At 37.7% G+C, this 22478-nt stretch overlaps 1 protein-coding gene across 1 annotated transcript in view; it reads right to left on the reverse strand.

Annotated features, from left to right (window-relative positions):
* CFAP74 (cilia and flagella associated protein 74) overlaps positions 1-22478 on the reverse strand; it is a 106720-nt gene that overhangs the window by 54102 nt on the left and 30140 nt on the right. Inside the window, exons 15-22 of the mRNA XM_063436679.1 lie at positions 20758-20824; positions 20019-20108; positions 18311-18478; positions 17011-17200; positions 14787-14893; positions 14088-14210; positions 12747-12868; positions 12351-12479 (exon numbers count right to left, since the gene is read on the reverse strand). Coding sequence (XP_063292749.1) covers positions 12351-12479; positions 12747-12868; positions 14088-14210; positions 14787-14893; positions 17011-17200; positions 18311-18478; positions 20019-20108; positions 20758-20824 — 996 coding nt within the window. The remainder of the gene's footprint in view (positions 1-12350; positions 12480-12746; positions 12869-14087; positions 14211-14786; positions 14894-17010; positions 17201-18310; positions 18479-20018; positions 20109-20757; positions 20825-22478) is intronic.

Below are 22478 nucleotides of genomic sequence, written 5' to 3' on the forward strand. Positions count from 1 at the left end.
AACACATTTTTAAAAAGGAGCAACGAATAAATATTTCAGAGAAATAGTAACTTTGTGTTTCCTGACTACACTATATCCCATAGAAATACATGGGGAAACACAGAATACAAGGGGAAACCACACGAAGAAGCAGTGGGCATGGTACTTAGTGACGGCGGTCCGTCACAGTACACATTTAGCTTAACTCACTATAAAGTTGGCACTTTAACCTACTATACTATCAGTTTTCGTTATCTCTCTTCTAGTCGTTACATATACCTCCTAAGGACATCCCGGGCACTACACCAACCATTCTGTTTTATCGGACTATTAATTTTACCGGACAGACCCTGGATTTGGTGATTCAAGCTGCTCCTCTGAACTGTACTAGTATTTTACGTGCGCTGAATTCCTTTTGTATTTAATCAGTTTTATAGCACAGTTTGAAAAATGACCTCTAAATTAATCAAGCAGGTTATGTTACATCCCAAACTCATTAAGTCTCCCCACTCATTCACTTGTGTCCTACATCCATTCCACTACACTTATGCACTGTGCATTCTTTAGAACGGATACTGTTCTTGTTTATAAAATAATGTTAATCAATGTGATAGGTCTATTACTGTTAACTCCCTATTCTGCTGCAATACACAAAATACCTGCCTATAATATATTAATAAACTATATCACATTTTACTTAGTGGTTAGAGATTTAAGAGTCTTGATTTTCAGCATATTAAACTCACATCAATGATTTCTAACGAATAATTGTGTTGGCTTTAGCTACTGCACCTCCTGCGTCCAAAGTTAATTAAACACACGTGAGCCAAGCAACATGCACAATCTGTTCATCTGCTAAGGGAACTGCACTTTAAACTGAAAAGATATCTCTGTCCATATGTCACCTTGACATTGACATTAATTAATTATAACCCTGAAGCCTCTGTAACAATAGGAATCTTCAAGATTCAAAGGAAGTAGCAAATCAACGCAAAGCAATTTGAGGAATGAGAATGCTGAGAGCATATTCTAATTTTCCAGTAAATCCTGATGCGTCATTTAAAAAAACGTGATAGTCATTAAAAAAAAAAAAAAAAAGCATATAAAGATACCTTATTTAGATAGAATATCTGATATTAATATATTTAATCATCTGAGAGATGATCTTAGTAGAGTTTGGTTAATAAACTGTAATTGGGTTAATGTGCATTTAACATTCAATTTTTTTTATTTTTTTTTATTTAGTCTCTAGCTAAGATGCAGATATAAACATAAAATTGTCTGCATCGCTGTTGTTCAAGCTGTTGTACGAATAACTTATAGTTGGCATTCGGGGACCTGTTTAATCCCTGAAGGTGAAAACTAATTTCTACAACAACAAAAAAAAAAGTTATATTAGGCAATGTGCCCCAAATCTGCAATTTAATCTCAGGAAGGTTAGCAGCCGCTAACAGACTGTTTATTCTGTCTAGGGAAGCTGATTACTGCTTTTCTAACGGTGCTCAGAGGAAGAAAATAAAAAACACACTTGTGATTTTAGACATGAAGGCATAAGAAAAAAAAATAGAACATCTTTAAAGTGACTCTGTCATGTGTTTGTTTTTCTTTTTGCTTTCCTTATGTCCACTTAAGTCACCCAGGCACGTTATCTCAATGTGATCTCAGTGGAGTATTACTGTAATGTTAAGCCTGTAGTTTTAGATAAACTGCAATGTTTACATAGTAGAGATAAGTCGTCCTCTAGTGGTTGTCCTACTAGACAGATACTAGAGGTGCTTCCGCTGCACGGACAAGTAAAACTCGGTCATGTAACATAGAAGTCCTTATCGGAAAGAACTGATTCAGTGCTCTCTTGTGGGGAAGTTTGATGTCGCTCTATGAGGAGCATTTGATTCAGGGCTCGAGTCCTGTAGGAACAGCGTACCTGCACATTTACACAGCAGGAACGCCGTTCCCATTAGTAGTCCTGCAGGCCCTGCCCTTTGGTTAAAGAGGAATGCCTGGAAGCTGGAGACGCACAACTCACTGACGGTCCCCATCAACACAGTCAAGGATGAGACTATATTTAAAAGAAGAAAGACTACCACAACAAGAGAACATAGTCTTAAATTAGAGGGGCAAAGGTTTAAAAATAATACCAGGAAGTATTACTTTACAGAGAGGGTAGTGGATGCATGGCATAGCCTTCAAGCTGAAGTGGTAGAGGTTAACACAGTAAAGGAGTTTAAGCATGCGTGGGATAGGCATAAGGCTATCCTAATTATAAGATAAGGCCAGGGACTAATGAAAGTATTTAGAAAATTGGGCAGACTAGATGGGCCGAATGGTTCTTATCTGCCGTCACATTCTATGTTTCTATCTGGCTTTTAGATGGCTGTTCCCCATGTAACCACTGGGAGGCACTGTGCTGGGAGGGAGTGATTATATTTCTCTTCCTCTTAGGTCACACAGAGCAGCATGGGGTATAGAGAGAGAGAGAGAGAGAGAGAGAGAGAGAGAGAGAGAGAGAGAGAGAGAGAGTGAGAGAGGAAGAGAGAGGCTTGGCTCTGCACACAGAATGTGGGGAAGGGGGCATTCAGGCAGTTGGTGAGTGTGCACTCAGTATGGGGCAATGTGTGCTTGTGTTTGGGTCAGCTTGTGTGTGTATGGATCTGTGTTTGAGTGTATGGGTCAGCTTGTGTGTGTACCTGCAAGTTAAGAACAGGGAGGGCAATATTTTTTTTTTTTAAATAACAATAGTAAATACCCTCCCTAGCCCACCCTCTACACTCCCACATAAAGTGCACTCTCATATACAGTAAACCATCACACACAATCAATACATTCACACATCACAGTACAGTACACCCCCCCAAATACACAGTACTCTTCCCTACAAAAATGCAATACATGACCTCAAATACACATTTCACCTGCATACACAATTCATCCCCACATACATACTAACTTTTCCCCCAGAGTTCTTTACACACACACACTTTACCTTGAACAGTCAATTCTAAACACATGCCAGCCCTGTCCAATTTTCTTCTTTGGTATCCCACTTATGAGGACATCACAGAGAAGACACCAGCATGCGTGTCATTAAAATCACTTGCACTGTGCAAAACAAACACAGTGCCTTTCAACCATGTTCAACTGGTGGAACTCTTGGGTGAGTTCCCACACTTTTTCCCCAGGACCTGATCCGTGGTTTTACTGGACATCTGTGGAGGAAGCCATACCTCCTTTGCAATGTCACGGGATGTTGAGAGGTAAGCAGTGCCCAATGAGTTGCACTTATACTGTACTGCGCTTATGGGCGTGATAGGCAGAAAATTGGCCTTTGTTTCTCAAAGTCACTCTCACTTCTCGTAAAAGAACAAAAGAAAAACAACAATACAAAAAAAAACATAGAGTTGACATTTCTTGAAAATCTAACATTTTAAATCTTAGACTGCAGAATTGTCAAACAAAGTGTAACATTAATCACCGAGATACGTGCATTACTAGACAATAAATATTATTTGCATGTGAAGCAAAACAATACACTGATAGGTATAACTTGGGAACATCATTAAAATGAACAATAGGTTAGCACAGCCTAGAAAAAGTAGTAGAGTCAACAATTTAGTGTGGTGGAAAAACAATTGCGCACACAGCAGAAAATGGGACAAGCAAGGTATGAGTGAAATGAAGAAAGATACATTCTTCAGTAAACATACAGTATATGACAACAAACAAATTATACACCGGACACGGTGCTTAGAAAATCAGATGTGACACAAATCATGTCCATCGTGGGTTGACACTGGTGGGATTTCTTTTCACATCTGGTCTCAATTACAGCAAAAAGATTTAAAAAATGGACTATATTCTTTTTGTTGCTTTAGCATTCTTGCATATTCAATTAAAATGCAATGTTTTTTCTCTGGTGCCTAGCAGTCTGAAATGCCACAAAACTGCACTATTGTAAGACTGCTGTGGTCACTTCCTTTATGGAGAGCAGGAAGCTCCTGCTAGGGGCTTCTGTTGGCTCTCCTGAGCTAAACCCTACCGTGAAGGACCAGCTCATTGCCATAGCGTGTCAGCTGAGTGCTACTAGCCAATGAGCAAATCCCTGCACCATTGGGCTTAGTTCATAGAAAATAGCCTCTGATTCTCTTAGAGGAGGTGAGCGGCCAACCTCAAGTAAATGGCCTGTAGTGATTATGGTACTTTGCGTGTTCTTTTAACTTATCTGCAGTTGTTAAACTTGCCACGCTGCACTATAAATAATTAAGCCCTAATATTGCAAAACAGCCATCTCTCTGATAAAGGTTAAAATTACTAATATATATATATATATATATATAAATATTATAAATGAAAAGAGGAAAATGGAATTCCCAGTAACCCTTTCAATTATAAGGTAAAAACCTAATTACTCTGCTCTCTTCCTGTATCTTATATGTAAAAAAGAAAATGTGTCTCTATTATAATCTATAGTGTATGTTACTTAAAACGACTCTGTCACCCACCATTTTCCCCCTTCTTTATTAAGATGAAATCTTTAAGAAATGCTCATAAAGACTGTATTGGAATGATATTGAAGTCCCAACGCAGTGAAAAAATATAAAAATAATAATAAATAGTGGGATTACTTTGTCTTATGGTAAACCTCTGCCTTGACAGAAGGTGGAGCTATCACCACCATGTTTGGTCACTTCCAATAGCTGTGGGAATAATGCTTTATCTGGCTATAACAACCCCTGGATGTTGGGCTAAGGTAACATACCCAGGACGTATTTGAAAACCAAAGTAATCTGAATGTACCTTTTCTAGGTTAAATACTTTGTTGTTGTTATTATTATTATTATTGTGAGACAATATCTATGGAGGTTCCTGCGGTCTCTCTGAAGCACCAAAGTGGTGATGTCACCATCAGGGGTCAAAAATATTTTTGGTAATTACGGTTTATAAATGAACTTTATTTTAATTATTCCCATTTTCTTTTTTGTTCACTTAAAGTTTGAGTCACACAATTTTGTGAGGGTCATATAGTTGGTTCAGTTGTATTTGGGGACATTAAGTTCATACCTTCCTTCTCTGTTTGGTTGATCACCAAAGTTCCATTTTAAAGGATACCCATCTCATTTTAGAGGGATAAGTTGTCCATATATATTTAGAAGTAGGAATGTTAAACTACTTTTTAAAAACGTACTAAAAAAGCTAATAAAACGTGAATAGTTACGTGTGTTTAAAAAGCACCATATGTATCCTAACAATTTTTTGTAAAACAATAATCTGTTTCTAGTAATGCGTGGCTTATAAAAAAGTGCTGAGGAGGAGTACTTGAAAAATAAATTAACTAATTAATGCCTGGTAATATTTCCAAATGTATTCCATTTTTAAGGAGAACTTGTTTACAGTTGATATAATCATGATGGAAATTGTTAGAACTCATAATTATTAAACATACATTTGTATAATTAAGCAATTACTTGTGCCTGGCAGTACTTTTAATGAATTAGAAAATACTGGTTTATGGCTCTAAATGCTATGTCTGTAATTTCTTTTTAACGACATGGTTACAAATTCTGGTAAATCCTAACGTTCTACTGCTTTATTGAAGTGAATGTGAAATTAAGCCATGCACTATATTTTAATGAGTTAGTGTATATCACATCATCAAACAAAATGACAATACACAACACATACAAGAAATCATATGGAGATAAAAACATAGATAATTGGTGCATCATATCTCTATCTATCTGTCTATCTATCTAGGGATATTAAGATATAAACACAAACACTGTTCCAGCTAAGCGTACGTCTGATATTTCAGTTAGCTAAAGGGGAACAATTTTACATTTTAGGGTTATTCTTGGGATTTTTTGAGAGTCTGTTCTGGAATATTTTAGTTGACTTTATTACATTAAGTAATAGTTGTTCACATAAGAGAAAATGTGTTTGGGACAAAACCAAAATTATTTTATTTACACAAATAAATTTGTAAATGCATTTTACATACGGTTTATTGCTGTGAAGATATATAATCAACTGCAGAATTTTGATCCAAACGATGGATTAGGATAGAAAAGAGCGATGGAGCTAAATCTCACAGGTGGACTGTACTTCCTAACTCGGAAGAATTGAGAGATATGGATCTATAATATTGGCCTATTCATATTCACCTATTGAACTTTTGGCTACAAGCACAGTCTCCTAGTTACATTTTTAACACTACCTGTTTAATTATTTGCCGTCTGAGATTGACTATTGTCTGAGAAACCAGTTACCTACTTGGCTTTGTTTCCTTGTCTCAGTATCACTGTCTGACTCCTGTATGATCCATGTGTTCTTGAACTACCTGTTGCTGACTGAGGCCTTGATTTAATACGATTTCCAAATAATTCAATACTGTTAGAAAAAGTTTTCCAAATTATTTATCTACAGACGTCACCATAATAGTATATGGGATTTTTTTTTTTTTTTTAATTCTTTATTTAAAGACTATCATGGTAACATTACAAGGTCGAAAAAGGTGAAACAGAAAACAGCCATGGTGAACCATCCATAGATAGTACGGATAACATGCTTATAGATGGGAATTTTTATAGATACATCATCTAACAGTATGGATACATCATCTAACAGTATTGACTCATTTCGAAAGCTCATTAGATTGAGGCCTAATTTATTCTGATTATGCTTGTTACTGACAACCTGTTCCTGCCTTATGGCAAGTATCCATCCATGTTACCATATGTGGTGGGAATAACTGGTATATGGTTACAAAGACAGTTAGCATTACTTCAAGGACTAACAAGAGTTCCACAATATAGGGTGAAGGCAGAAATTATTTATTGAATTTATTGAAAATTATATATTATACAACATTAGTCATGTATGACTAAGGCCGAAACGTATCTTTTATTTTTTTTTTGATGTCCAATAAATATTTTTTTGCCTTCACCCTACATTGTGATACCTATTTAACTTTTTCTCATTGTTCCAGGTGGGCTGCGGACCCCCCTACACCGAGCTCCCACGTAAACGTAGTTGTGTGCAGCACTCCTTTGACTTTATGCATTATTTCCAGGGACTGATAGTGAATGTGGCTGGTAAACTGCATCCACTCCACCAACTCACCATAACAAACTGTTACAAAATTATTACAAACACGGATTATGTTAGTTCTTTTGTGCTACTATGGCTTCGGTACTTGAATTCTGCACCCTCTTCCGAATGGATTATATATACACCGGTTCGTTAAACGAACAACAGACCACCCGGGTCCTGGCGTGTGCCACCACTTAACCCCGGTCACCTCTCAAACTACCGAACGGTCGACCACCCGGCTGGCAGAGTGTGCCACCAATTGATCACCCAGGGAGTTGCAGTTTGCGGTTAACTGCAGGCTAATTAACGGCCCCAGGATATATCCATTCGTGCCTTATCTCCCGATGGTTAAACTACCGAAAGGGTCACGAACGGGGACCACCTTCAACCTGGCGTGTGGCCTCAATTAGAATGTGGAATGTTGCAGTTAACCGCAGGTTAGGTGCCCCCTTCACGGCGGGCTAAATTCGTATCACAAACCGCGACGACATCCAGACAGAGAGCGGGGATTCGTTTTGTGGGGGAAAGAGTATCCTAGCTGTAAAATAGCTAGTGGGATTGTTCTACACTTACAGGATCCTTCTGGATATCGAGCTAAAGCGGCTTCTCTCTCTCTCCAAGCTGGGATCCAGACTATCCAAGCGGTCCAGCTTCCAGCTAGCCTGGGAGTAACCGTAACACAAACGTATACCAAAGCTATATAACCATATAATAGTTTATGAATGTGGGGAAACAGCACTTAAAGCACCACTATAGGCACCCAGACCACTTCAGCTTAATGAAGTGGTCTAGGTGCCAGTTCCATCTAGGGTTAACCCTGCCTGCTGTAAACATGAGACAGCCACTAGGGTTAATCCAGCCTCTAGTGGCTGTCTCACTGACAGCCGCAAGAGGCGCTTACGCGCTTCTCACAGTGAGAAGATGCCAGCGTCCATAGGAAAGCATTGAGAGTGGGACCCTGAGGGTGGGGGCACCCTCAGGGCACTATAGTGCCAGGAAAACGAGTTTGTTTTCCTGGCACTATAGTGGTCCTTTAAGGCATAACCTAAAATAAACTATTTCACCTAAAACACAACTTGTTATATGCACTTTGCTCCTGTATCTTATAGTAAGCCAAGCAAGTGATAATTCATAATAACCCTTTAAAAAGTATTTTGATGAAGGTTAATGGCCAATTTACTTTTAATATTTTTATGTATTTGCTCTGTAGAAAATTTGCAAAAAATGCAAAATATCTATTTTCGGAATTTACTTTTTAAACCGCATTGACATTTCAATTTCTAATTTAATACAACTTATAAGTAATGCTGAACAGTGTATTAATATCTACAAAGTATTATTTTAGATGATAATTTTAGACAGTGATGCTAGCGTTAATAGACTGAAAAAGCCGTTCAGCACTCCAAATGAGATAGGATAATTGGTGCGGAAAACTGCATGATCCTCAGTGTTAATGATCAGCCATTACAAACGTCATTAACGAGCTGATATAGTGAAAGTCTGTTCCTATTCACTTTTTGTACGTACAGTAACAAAGTAAACTATGTAGAAGCAGTACTGGCTTATCAATCAATGCAATTAGGCATTGTACTTGACGCTACCTTACTAACGCTCAACTCCTGGGGTTAAAACATACAGCACATTTTCACAGCTACCGGTAGTTATTATTTTACCAATTAATTTAAAGGGACATGCATCACTTGACAATTCTTTTTTTAAACCAGCAAGCCAACTTTTAAATAAATATACAAACCAAAATACAGCAATAAAACACGACACCTGAACCTGCTCTGCATGAATCACACTGATCAGACTCTTCTCAGACACTGCAAGGTGAAGAGATCTTCAAACTGCACATGTGTAAATCTGTTAGGCATGCTAATGCACTTTTCCAGCATTCCAGGGGATAGAACACTGATTGGTTACATCAGTCTCTCCCCTGAAGTGGGCGTGGAAAGCATAGGAAAGAAGAAGGTAAATATATATATAAATAAAAATAAAAATAAAATCATATATACCTGCTTATTTCTGCGTACAGGGTGAGACAACTGTCTCATTCAAAGCTAATGCGATGCATGTTTCTTTCATTCTGGATTTTCATCCTTCCAAGGTAGATAAAATGTATGTTGGGCAAAAGTAACATCCCAGGACACACTTGGAAACCAGAGTAATCTGAATGTACTTTTCCTGGTTAAATACTTTGCTGTTATTAATATGTTGTTGTTTTTTTTTTTTAAATGTTATGTCAATATTGGGGGACTGTTTAAATCGGGAGCATGGCTTCAAATAAAATTTCAAGTCCTATGCCACTACTGAGGTCTTAAAAGTTACTCACCACAGTAAGCTTGGAGAGTCCATGGCACACTCACCAGGAGTGAATTTCTACTCACAAGTGCTAATTTTTCACATACTAATGGCTAGTGGAAAGGGGCCATTTTGTTCCATGTCATGAGTATCTCTTCCTGGTAGCTCTACGGGGATGTTTATTGGCATCCCTCTCTGTGTAATTTGATTGATAGTTGAGGTGAGCCAACAGACGTGTTAAATGCAGCAAATTGCGAGGAAAAGAAGAGCCTCTATTGAGAAGTGTATATACACAAAGAAGCACCATCTTCGGGGGCGGGGCCTGACCTGCAAACTGAACGGTCGCATGGCAGAAGAGCTCCCAATGCCAAAGCAAATTTTGGGGATATGCTTACTAATCTGACGACTAAAAAGATGCCGGGGTATGCTACCCATGCCGGGGGCACCCTGGCGAAGCGCCTAATACCGGACTCAAGCATGTCCCACAAGCATGAGCCTGAAGAGGTCCATGGCGGCCTGAGGTAGACGGGGCTGGGGGGGAGGTGGCCGCTCCCCTCGCCTCCAAACCAGGGGTGCTGTGCCACTGATCGCCCGCTCCCCCCCACAGGACCGGCGGGTGTGATCCCGGTGCAATCCCTCCAGACGGAATGGCTACGGCAAACGTGGATGGCGGGGCCTAACAAGCAGATCCCAGCCACACAAGCCCACACAATGGCGGACGCCACGTGCGACTGCAATGGCGGCAGAGCGGGGACCGATGTCCTGGAGAGGCTGGACGCAATCTTTGATGCCTTTTGGGCAAACCTGGCACACAGAGAGCGGCAAACCAACATACAAGCTAACCCACCCAGAGACAGAACCGCTCGTGCCGGCCGCAGCATCTCCAGCTCGGAGGCAACCATGAGATGGCGCCGAAGACGGAGACTTCACCCGCATGCCCGCAAGCAACTGAAACTAGCAGAGCTGATAACTCGCAGGGACAAGCAAGCCCCAACTCGCCCTTACAGGGCACTGAAACCTGCCAGGCAACCTTCCAGAAGCAAACTCCCATCAAGGCACCAGAATCTGTTAACATGAGGGGGAGTCCCAGAATCCAAAACTGGAGCACAAACTTCCCACAACGAAACCACAGGTACCCACAACCACAAACGAACGGGCCCAGCATCAGAGCTAACGCAACTGGACCTTGACTCACCCCAGCGGGACTTTCTTACCTTCCCAACACTGGGCATTGGCTGAGGGGGTTACTAACTCCATGGGACAACACGGAGGTCACTGCTCAGAGCCGCAATCCAAACGGACTTAGCCTAGACCCATTTACAGCCTCCTAAGCCGTGACCGACGACCCACACTGAATTCTAATGCCACAGACCAATTCCACACCGACAAGCCTGCCTGACTGGCGAGTCGCTTGATCCCCTTACCCCACTGTTGCCCGCGCCTCATAACGTGCCTCCATGCAGGTCCCATCACCACACTTTGTCCTGCTAACCTGGAGTACCAAATAAATCGGACACGCAGGGAAGGTATAATCCAGCTAATTTAGAATTCGCTAGCATTGCTGATCATTTTATGCTTAGATTACACACACTAGATTGTATGTTTATTGTACCTTTCCTGATGCTACATAACTGCACTAAACATGCTTACACTATAACAGTACGCTGAATAACTCAATGTTGAAGCGAATTGAAATATTTTACTGTAGTAATCTTGTTTTACTCTTTCCTAACTAAAAAAATGTGCCTGACTATTGATAACCACAACCTGTAACAAGAATGTGTATAATCATACTCTGATGTCGCTGTTGTGGCGCACCAGGGCTTACTGTTCCTTCTGTGCACACCAAAATAAAGAATAAAAAAAAAAAAAAAAAAAGAAGCACCATCTTCACCTCAGTAATAATTTTGAATGCGAACATAACTTCAGAAAAGCAATAATTTATTGCATAGCAAGATATTGATAAAGAATTCTAAAAACTAAAGCATGACAGACTCACTTTAATTAGCTACTTCGAGAGAGAGATGCATGCAGTAAAAAATGCCTTCTGGCGGCTGGGAAAATTGCCTCTGGCTTTTAGATCCAGATATCTGTCTTCCCTATCTAATAAATGCGCCCATATCTCTGTACAGAATGTCATCGCTCCAGAACATGGGCTGATTTGCATCACTTCATTTTTCTACTATTCAGCATAACTCATATTAGGTGGGTTGAAAATTAGGGTACGAAAATATACACACTTGACATTCCTATACACGCATGACCGATGCAAGGCAAAGTGGATTGCAAGGTATTATTTATTTTTCTTCAATAAAATAGATCCAAGTACATATTACATAGTGAACAATAGCTACCCCTGATATCTACAAGAAGGACGTCTTGGTCCATCAGAGACTAGATCAACGACAGTAAGTGGTAGCTAAACCCCCCACCACGTCTGGAGTTGAGAGACGTGCGCTGGATGAATAATACTGAGATGTCAGACACAGAGTCTTCAGGTCAAACCGAACAATGTTTCAATTTGGCCTACTTAAAGGGCATTTCATATATATCTATATACCTACCTATTGAGAGGCATTTATATAACATAGTATAAGCAAACCCTAGATCAATATGGAAAATATGTCATTAATACTATTTTGTTTCATGCTACAGTTACAGTTTATTGGTTTAGGTTTTTTGTATTTTTTTTTGTATATTTTTTACTCTGCCCATTTGTCAAAATTATTCTGGTAAATAAACATTGTCAGCCAGGTGAATGCACTACTTTACACCCTACTAGACTAAAATTCTGGAGGGATATGTGAGACGGCAGCACACAATTCCCAAATATCGGGACTTTCTCAGTAGAAATGGGACTCTAGTTAAGAAGTTGCTGAGATTAACATATCAATAAATCAGGAATGCGTTGGGAAATAAATAATGGTGAAAGGAGACATGAATAAGTGCCAAAATACACATTTATTTGCGAGATACCTTACCTTGGTAAAAACTTGAGCTGAACGCTGAAGGAGGATTGAGCTTGGATAAAGCCAGTTTTAGGGAGCAGTTCCATGTGGTTCTTCAGCTCTTTGCAAACTTCAAACTTTAAACGGAGGGCCGTGGTGGCTCTGGAGACAGACATAAATTAGATAAAATAACTTCCGCAGCTTCGGATAGACGAGCAAGAAAAAAAAAAAATCAACATAATCTCTATTCAATGTGAGTGACAAATAAGTACTAATCAAGAAAATACATAATAATAAAAGAGCTTTTTAAGAAATGTAAAATAAATAAATACATTCGAAATAAGATCCCACAACAAGGGCACTGATTTATTTTACATTTATGTAGCTCACTATTAGATATTACACACTATATTTTAAAATTGCTCATACCTGTTTTTAACAATGATGCTGTCTTGATACAGACGATCATATGTACATATCTTCAGATCAATATTAGAATTTGGAACATATACAGGTACATCGATAGCAATACCAGTTGCTGTTATAGTAATCTGAAAGGCAGATCTGGCTGTTAGCGATGCAGTTTTCAACGATATCAAAAGGATTGTCAGTGGGTTGTTCTGAATCAAATCTAAAAAACATCATATATCTACAATAGAAGGGAGACTAGGGATTGATTTAATCAATAGAGGGCAGACACATACATAAAAAGAGCGACTTAAGAGAAATCATAACTATCAAAAACAACAGAGTATGTACGCACCAAAAATAAAAATAAACAAACAACAAATGTTAAAAAAAAATAAACTTTATATAAATAAGCACAAGAATATGCTTGCAGCATCCCGAATGAACAACCAAAGATGAGGTCTCACTTAGTATCCATAATCATAAAAAATATATAAACAATATATAATATATATATATATATACATAATATAAAAAATAAAAATGTTTAAAGATTTTTTTATGATCATGGTTGCTCTGAATCAAAGAATGGAAAAATTCGACAACTGTTTTTTTGTTATCATATTGGCTATTACACACAATTCACTGTTTAGTGAATAAGGTGGTTAGAATCCATGAGTTCTTTTATTAAAGCATTTTCCAACTTTTACAGTTGTGTCCTTTTACCAGTCCCCTCGATAAGAAACGGTTAGTTCGAACTGATGAAATTAAACATATGTCCAAAGATAGCATGTCTGGTTTACATATCAAAATAATTCCTTATACTTTGGAGTTTATGTGGAAAAAGCAACTTTGGCAAAAATCTCAAAAAGTGGAGTTCCAGTGCAGTTGCACGGAGGACAAAGTAGGAGAGAGTATTAAACATGGGACATTGAACTTGTAAGATTCATTATTGCATTAAGGGTAATACTGTGATTCAATCATACATCCACTTAACAAATCAAGTCTTTCTTTGTGTTTGAGAGTATCCATATTCTCCACAAGGCTTTCAGCAGAAGTAAACCCAAGGGATTTTCTACAGTAACTCATCATGAGATGCTAAATTTTGATTAAATCTTTGTATTTTCTGTTGCTATTCTGTGTCAGACTTTTACCAGCTTTTTTTCTGATCACTTTGTATGTCATATTGGACTTTATTACACTAAATTCTTTAAACTTTAGAAAAGTATGGGGAGAGTGGAAGGCCAAGGTTGGAATGGGTCCCTCCTAAATTTCACCTTTAGTCATAGAGGTAGATTTCCAACCAATCTACGCAATATTTTACAGTGAGTTATATTTCAAGTAACTGTACGCAACACTTACAGGTTTTGAATTTGGATCATCAAAAGAAATCTGAAAAAATTCTTGTGCTTTCACAGGAAATGTTGGAGTGAAAATTAGTGGAATTTTCACTGTTGCGAATGGTCCGATATCGCCTTCTGTAACCTGAAATTTGACATGAGCAGCAAAATGTGTAAAACTGTCAAGGTGACAAATAGTATTACTATTGCAACAACACATGTTGTAGTTTGTAGTAGTTTTGAGAGGTGCCCGTTGATCTGGCTGTTAGTGACCAATCCTTTGAGGGGCTTAACTCCTCCTCAAAATGGTCACAGTGACAATGATAAATAGGTGGGAGGTTGCAAAAAAAATTCAACATAAATTGAGCTTTGATTAAGCCACCTATTTTAGTGAGTTATAGGTTCCACCCTTCTGCTTCTAACTGGAAAACCTATGGACTGGAGAAATTTCAGAAATCTGTGCACATATTACAGACAAAGACCAGTGGACACTGCTTCTTCTTGAAACTCTAGTAGGCATTGTGTATGGCATGATGGATACTCAAACCACTACAATGGTGGGTTCCAACAACCAGGACTCAGAATAGGTGGACAAAGCCCCAAATCAATAACTGTTAAAACATGTCTGGTCTACATACCCTGGCCCTCTGGAATTTGGCCTGGTTAGTCAATCTGTCCGCCACAGGATGTCCCTGTAGGAATTAGTTTGACACCCTCTTACCTCACCAAGTTTGATTTCAATGAGCTCCTCCTCAGATTGACTTCCCAGCTGTTCCACTTCATTCAAAGAATCTTCCACAACTGTAGAATGTTCTTTACTAATATATTCTACAACAAAATTAAGATAATATTAAGATATTCGGAAATAATAGGGTGGGAGATTGGTGGAAATTCAGGATCTGTTTTGGGGGGAATCTGGTCATGTTTGTGAATCCAGTACAGATCAGGGACAGAGGACTTAAAAGTGTTTAAGACATTTCCAGTTGAGATTCTAATTGGTAATAGCCATACAATGTATGGGAACCCCTGATTGGCTAACATCACCAGTCCACATAATTTTGCCTGATGTTGAAATCAACCATTTACATGAAACTCATTAACCCAGTCAGAAGATCCAACACACCACATCCTACAATTTACCAATTGGTAAAAATGTAACACATAGTACAGTACCTTGGGAATACTCAGGGTTCCATTTTGTGTCTTATGTGTTGATGTTAGGGCAAATTCTCAGGTGTAGATATTCAGGAGCTAACATAGTAATACTTGAGCCTCTCGATGGGAATTTTTCTTAGTAACAGATTAAATCTGAATTCAGGTGAAATCATATAGTTGAAGAAGGTACCCCCACACTTTCTTCACAGCTGCATTCTTGAGGCACGGCACTTATAGTTGTCACAAAATATTTTGAAAAAGACAGTGTGGCTATATATAATTTAAACCAATGTTATTCTCTACCTGCCAAGCAGCAGATACAAAGCTTGAAAAAGACCGTTAACAGTTTAAATGTTGCTTGTGTTACTTGGCAAGTAGTGAATCAATGTTTGTTCAGAGGATCTGTGTCTTCGCCTTAACTCTGATGCTTTGATTTATAAATTCTGACGAGTTAGGGTTTTACATGTGGAATTTCTGGTAAATATAGTCAGGTAAAAGTTGCTTTTTCTGCAGAAGATGTTCCTGCTGGGCGCTAAATATATAGAATCTATATCAGTAAAAAAGCTATGAAAAACAAACTGGCCACTGATAGTAACAGCCTTCATGCTCAATGTGGCAAATTCGCTCCATCTCACACATTTCAGTATTGTAAGAGTGGCCAATCACAGCTATGAAATGAAATTCAGATCCACTGAACTTAGATTGGCAGGGGTGTGCCATATCTACCTCCCAGATCTCATAATCTTTAGGGTGGTAAACTAACCAAATACTTAATAGCTAAAAATATTTAAAAAATAAAAAATAAAAAAAATGCTGGAAAAAAAATAAAAATAAATCCTGCCATCTCACTGTCCTGAAATTTACATCTTCAGCTTGTCCAAACAATAAAGAAAACTCATAACAACTATGAAATAATAAACAAAACCCGAGTATACAAAACCGTGCCACAATAAAACCTAGAGACGGGAGGGCATATGATAAATTGTGTAGGGCCATTTACTAGGCCCTTCCTGCTCATGGGGCGTCCATGGGGAACCTATTGCAAGACACCTCATGTTCTACAATCCCTACAGTTTCTCTGCAACTGCTATGTTTGCATCTGAAGGGTTAAAACCTGGGGGACTTGGCACTCAGACCACTTAATTGAGCTGAAGTGGTCTGGGTGACTATAGTGTCCCTTTAAATGTATGTATAAGTACCCCAGATCAACACTGAGAGAGTGAAATTAGAGCGAGTCACAGATGTAGTCCGCATCCCTTAACACGTGTTTGTTTGTTTTTTAGGTTTTGTTCATGATCAGTTACATTGAGTTCAACTGGGTTTTCTTTTAGACAGTCAGGAGTGTGTTTTTCATTTGAGTAAGGCTAGCAAAAAAGGCTAGAGTTAAACGAACATGGTTATTTTAAAAAAGTGAAAATTCAAAGTGAATTGCCAATATAAGGCCAGACTAGCCAAGTTGAATGCATAGCTGCCTTAGATCATTATTCCACTTCTGTTATTTTGACCATAAATTTGAAATTCACTTAGAATTCTCACTTTGCTAAATGACCCTATTAACCCTGTGCAACACAGTGAGTCATAACTGTATTTTAAGCAAATTTTGAGAACTTCTACATCCTATATGACAGAACAGTTAATACTTTGAAGAACTGTATCATGAGAACATTCTGAGCTGTGTGTTTGCTAAAGATAGAAGAATTGACGGTCAATACCAGATATAATGTAATAAAACAATCATTATCTCATATATAATGAATATTTTTCATTTAAAATGTAATGATGTAGTATACCTATCGTTGCACTTGTTTTCACATCAATGCTCCTGGTTTCCACCATCTCGCTGCCCTGTGGACTGATGGATTTGCGCACTGTCTCGGGTTGGTTCAATGTAGGTGTTTCATTCTGATTTTCAGCTCTGGATTCAAGTGGAGTAATAGAGTCTCGTTCTTTAGATGCAGGCGTACCAATCTCTGGAGATGTCTAAAGCATCATTAGAACAAATGTGTATTCATTGATATATATATATATATATAGGCCACATTAAAAGTTTTTGAAGGTGCTCATGTTAACATAATATTAATATCTCTCTAAGTAAGTGGAAACATTGAACATATTTGTGACCTCAATACACCACAATACACACCCACCATTGCCATCACCTTGTGGCCTGCTCACCCCTTCATCCCACATCTATATCTTTTATTGTTGGAATCTTTCCAACCAGGACACACGGGAATATCCCAGCGGGGCTAGATAAATTGAGCCAACCAGGTTAACAAATATTGATCTTAGGCTTCAGAGAGATTTGGCATTTGTACTTCACTGACTCGATGCAATCCAGGGCTGGTGTTCAAGTTTATTCAGGGCTGCTTTTTATTCCCAGTCCGACCCTGCCTGTGGTTGAGATATATATATATATATATATATATATATATATATTTTTTTTTTTTTAAATCTGTTTTTACATTTATTGTTTTATATACATAAGAAATGTAATGAAAGGCCTTGCTATGGATAATGAAATATAAAGAGCTATACCTTAGATATCACAACATTCCATTATAACATAAGTGTTACAAGGAGTACATATCCCCGGAGGTTGTGCTATATTTAATCATTCTTAATGTGGCAAGCTGAGGTTGATAGGAGCATAACAATCAGAAAGCAATACGCTGAACAGCTCAGGCTCCAGAAACATAAACTCTCTGTTATTATGTGCAGTTTTGTCACTAAGTCATAGGGTATACCTGGAGGCCAATTTAACTTCCCCGCTCCTATTCACATTCCTACCTGCAAATTTGATTCATTTTTAGATGTTTATTATCTGGGGGAATGATAAACAGCATGAGCATTTTCACTAAGCAAAAATATGTTTTGAACATCATTCAAGTTTTCTTTTTTTTTTTGTTAGCAACAAGGTGTAATTTATTTTTTAAATAACATTTCTAATTATTATATTTTTCATACATTTTTGTATGTTAACTACAATTGTTCAGTATTCTGATGTAATTAAATAAAGACTTTTGTTGTGATATATTAAAACTCCACTGTCAAAGGTAAAGTGAATATAATATTTAGACTTGCCGTTACCTCCAAGGGAACCACTCGAGTTGGATTTCCAGTATCATTTGCTTGACTTAATGTCCGTATACAGAATCTTGTTCCACGAGCCCCTCTATTTGTCAGAGAGATGATCTGAGTTACTGTTTCCCCAACCACCTGAGTGCCGAAATCAATGCAGTCTTTCTCTACAGCTAGCTGTAAGAAAACAAATTCAGTAAGTCATGAAGATTTAGAAAGCTTTTTGTAATGTACACATTGTTGCTTTTGAAGACAGTTAAGCACAAGTGGATGAGTTAATGCTCTCCCTAACCTGTATTCATTCATAAACAATGACTCTGCAAGTACCGGCCGAACAGGACATAATTCACAACGTATCCGTTTCTACTTCAAACGAGGTACTCGATACTGCTCAAAATTAATAACACTATTATACATAAGTGAAGAGATGTACAAACAGCTCCAAAGTATAAACAGTGTATTCATCTTATGGTAAACATAAAACAAATATATATGTCCCACGACTATAGATATAAGCAAACGTCTGTCATCTTCAGAACTAGGTGTATGGTTTCATACAAATCACTTTACTAACAAGTGGAGGAAATTGCATTGATTGATGTATACTACATTCGGGAAATATCTAACCAAGGTCTCAATTAACATTTTTGGATTCGCTATACAAATTATTTTGAAAAATATTTTCATTTTTTTAAAATATATTTATACATTTCGTTTATATATTTATACTTTGATATTTTACTATTTTGTGAAAATTATTTTAAATGTTAATCCAAAAATATGAAATCATTTGAAAAGATTATTCAATAATATTAAATTGAGGCCTATGAAAATTAATCAGTGCCATTGCCTTTCTTAAATCAAATATTTAAGCAGCTGCAGAGCACCAAGACAGCTTTATAACAGCTGACGTGGTGATAAGAAAGTTAACTCAAGGTCGGCAGAAGTTCAGCAGAAAGAGTCTAACAGGAGATGGAGGCTGGCCCTTCCTGGCAAGCACTCTCCTCTCCTGTATGACAGTTGGTAGCCCAAGTCCATCCCAGAGACCAGTTGTCCACTGAGAAGATCTGGTGCGAGGTAGACCCTGTTTGAGTCAAAGACTGGGTCACTTCACAGTCTCTGTGAACTGAAATGGCTAAACTTGCCAAGGCCAACATTCCACAACTTGCTAAATAAATCCCCAATGATTGAATAGGCAGAAACATCTAAAGAGTGCTGTGTGGAGAGACCATCTTCCTTTATAACATGCCATCTTGCTATATACATTGTTGTCTAGGAGGACAAGGTGCACTCCCCCTCTGATAATATATACAAAACTGAATGGAGTGGCTTTCTTTGTCATTACACTTTTGTCTCTGTACCTCGTTGCTTGTTTACTATAATCTTTGTCTCTCGGTTTATTATATTGCCTATCGATCTTACCTACCTCTTCTGCAAAGATGATCACCTGTCTGTCTATAGAACAACTTTAATATTACTGCTTGTATTCATTAGTTCTTATGCTAAGACTCATATACAAGAAAGGACGACTTGTATTATGGTTTCAATACAGTCTTTATATATCTTTGTATATCAACAAAAATGAAAAAGATAATCAAAATGTATATATATATAATATATATATATATATAATAGTATATTTTAAAAAAAAATGAACATTAACAATGCTTAAATATCTAATGACAAATCAAAGTAGATTATTTTGCATTTACCTTACCTCACATTTTTTGGTTGTACATATTACAGGAATAGAAAATGCACCAGTCTGGGCCATAAACATCACTTCTCCCTTGAGATCTTCATTTATCTGAATGAATAATTACATTTAGGCAAAATAAATCACAGTCATCTTAGGAAACTGTCTGAGGACTGTCCAACAGTTAATACACATTGCTCCTATGAGCAATCCTTTAGATTACATTAACAACAAACTAATGTACTTATTGGTAATACAGTGGTTTGTCCACTAAACAGTGAATTGAAAAGCAATATTGGTCAAAAAATTATCCAACTCAGCAATAGCTAAAACTTTGCTAATTTAGCCTGAGTTTTCATGTTCTGTTTTTAATTCACCACAATACATTGTTTAATGAATAATCTATCATTTCCATCCTGAATTTTAACAGTGTATGAGCCCCACAAAGTAGGTAGCCTTATACCAAACCTTTCAAATTAAACATTGAATCTTATAAATGAGTATAAAAAGTATCCATTGCTTCTAACTATCCTTGATGAAAATTACAGAATTATGTAACCACATATTATATGGCAGATCTCTGATAAATATCATTTGTATAAATAAAAAAATCATTGTGTAGCATCAAGCATTTGTATTGATATATGTAAACAAAGGATAATGGGTTTCACATTGCTCATTTAATTAGATACTTAGGATTGGAGGCATCTCGGTGATACCCATCTATCTCAATTACAACTCCAATATCTAGTTCACTTACCATTGGATTAAACAGCACTATCATTTCACAGGACATTCCAGCAGACATTTGGCCAGGCGGGTCAAATCTGAAAGCATTTCAATAAAACAAAAATTATTTAAATGGAGATGGATTTTTAAATAAGCACAAGTGATGAGGAAACACCACTAGTAAACTTGAGGGAACTACCATTTTCAATGAATTCATTTCACATCTGAAGCACAAACAGAATACAAAATTGTTGATATGGAAACACTAATTATGGTATGCATGGGGTTTCATTGGTTATGCTGTGGTTAAATGATAAAAATTCTCATTGTTCGCTTCCAGCAACAATGGACCTCTGGATGCCAGCCAAACTTGCCCTCTACTTCAAGCATGATGTTAACTATGATCGTATTATTTTGATTCATGAATATATCACACACTATGCAGGTATTCCATTGCTAACTGCCTCCAAGATGCAATCGTTGAGGAGTCCTCTCCTACCACCCTTTATTACGGGAGGACACCTCTACACCTTCAACATCTGAGGAAAGGGATTTAGGGGTGATTATTTCTGATGACTTAAAGGTAGGCAGACAATGTAATAGAGCAGCAGGAAATGCTAGCAGAATGCTTGGGTGTATAGGGAGAGGTATTAGCAGTAGAAAGAGGGAAGTGCTCATGCCATTGTACAGAACACTGGTGAGACCTCACTTGGAGTACTGTACACAATACTGGAGACCCTATCTTCAGAAGGATATTGATACCTTAGAGAGAGTTCAAAGAAGGGCTACTAAACTGGTTCATGGATTGCAGGATAAAACTTACCAGGAAAGGTTAAAGGATCTTAACATGTATAGCTTGGAGGAAAGACGAGACGGGGGGATATGATAGAAACATTTAAATACATAAAGGGAATCAACACAGTAAAGGAGGAGACTATATTTAAAAGAAGAAAAACTACCACAACAAGAGGACATAGTCTTAAATTAGAGGGACAAAGGTTTAAAAATAATATCAGGAAGTATTACTTTACTGAGAGGGTAGTGGATGCATGGAATAGCCTTCCAGCTGAAGTGGTAGAGGTTAACACAGTAAAGGAGTTTAAGCATGCGTGGGATAGGCATAAGGCTATCCTAACTATAAGATAAGGCCAGGGACTAATGCAAGTATTTAGAAAACTGGGCAGACTAGATGGGCCGAATGGTTCTTATCTGCCGTCACATTCTATGTTTCTATGTTTCTCTCCCGAGACCTCCCTATCACTCCCATTGCATGCCTTATCTGTACAACTCCTTTCCATTTACATGGAGGCTGAAAAGAGACATGTGTCCATCAAGTTCAGCCTTCCTCACATCGGTTTCTTGCTGTTGATTTAAAAGAAGGCATAAGAAAACAGTTTGAAGCACTTCCAATTTTGCAACAAACTAGGAAATTCGTTCTTGACCCCAGACTGGCAGTCAGATTTATCCTTGGATCAAGACGCTATTACCCTACAGTTTAAAAACTATATAATTGAATATTATGTTTTTTCAAGCATGCATCTAGTTGCTGTTTAAACATCTGTACTGAATCTGATAAAACCACTTCTTCAGGCAGAGAATTCCACATCCTTATTGTTCTTATGGTTAAAAAAAATAAAGAAATAAACATTTATTTGCCTTAGACTAAATCTTCTTTCTTCCAGTCTAAACTTATGACCTCATGTCCTATGTATAGACCTGTTTGTGAATAGATTTTCACACAATGGTTTGTTT

This window comes from Pelobates fuscus, chromosome 11, assembly GCF_036172605.1.
Source record: "Pelobates fuscus isolate aPelFus1 chromosome 11, aPelFus1.pri, whole genome shotgun sequence".
Classification (NCBI taxonomy): domain Eukaryota; kingdom Metazoa; phylum Chordata; class Amphibia; order Anura; family Pelobatidae; genus Pelobates; species Pelobates fuscus.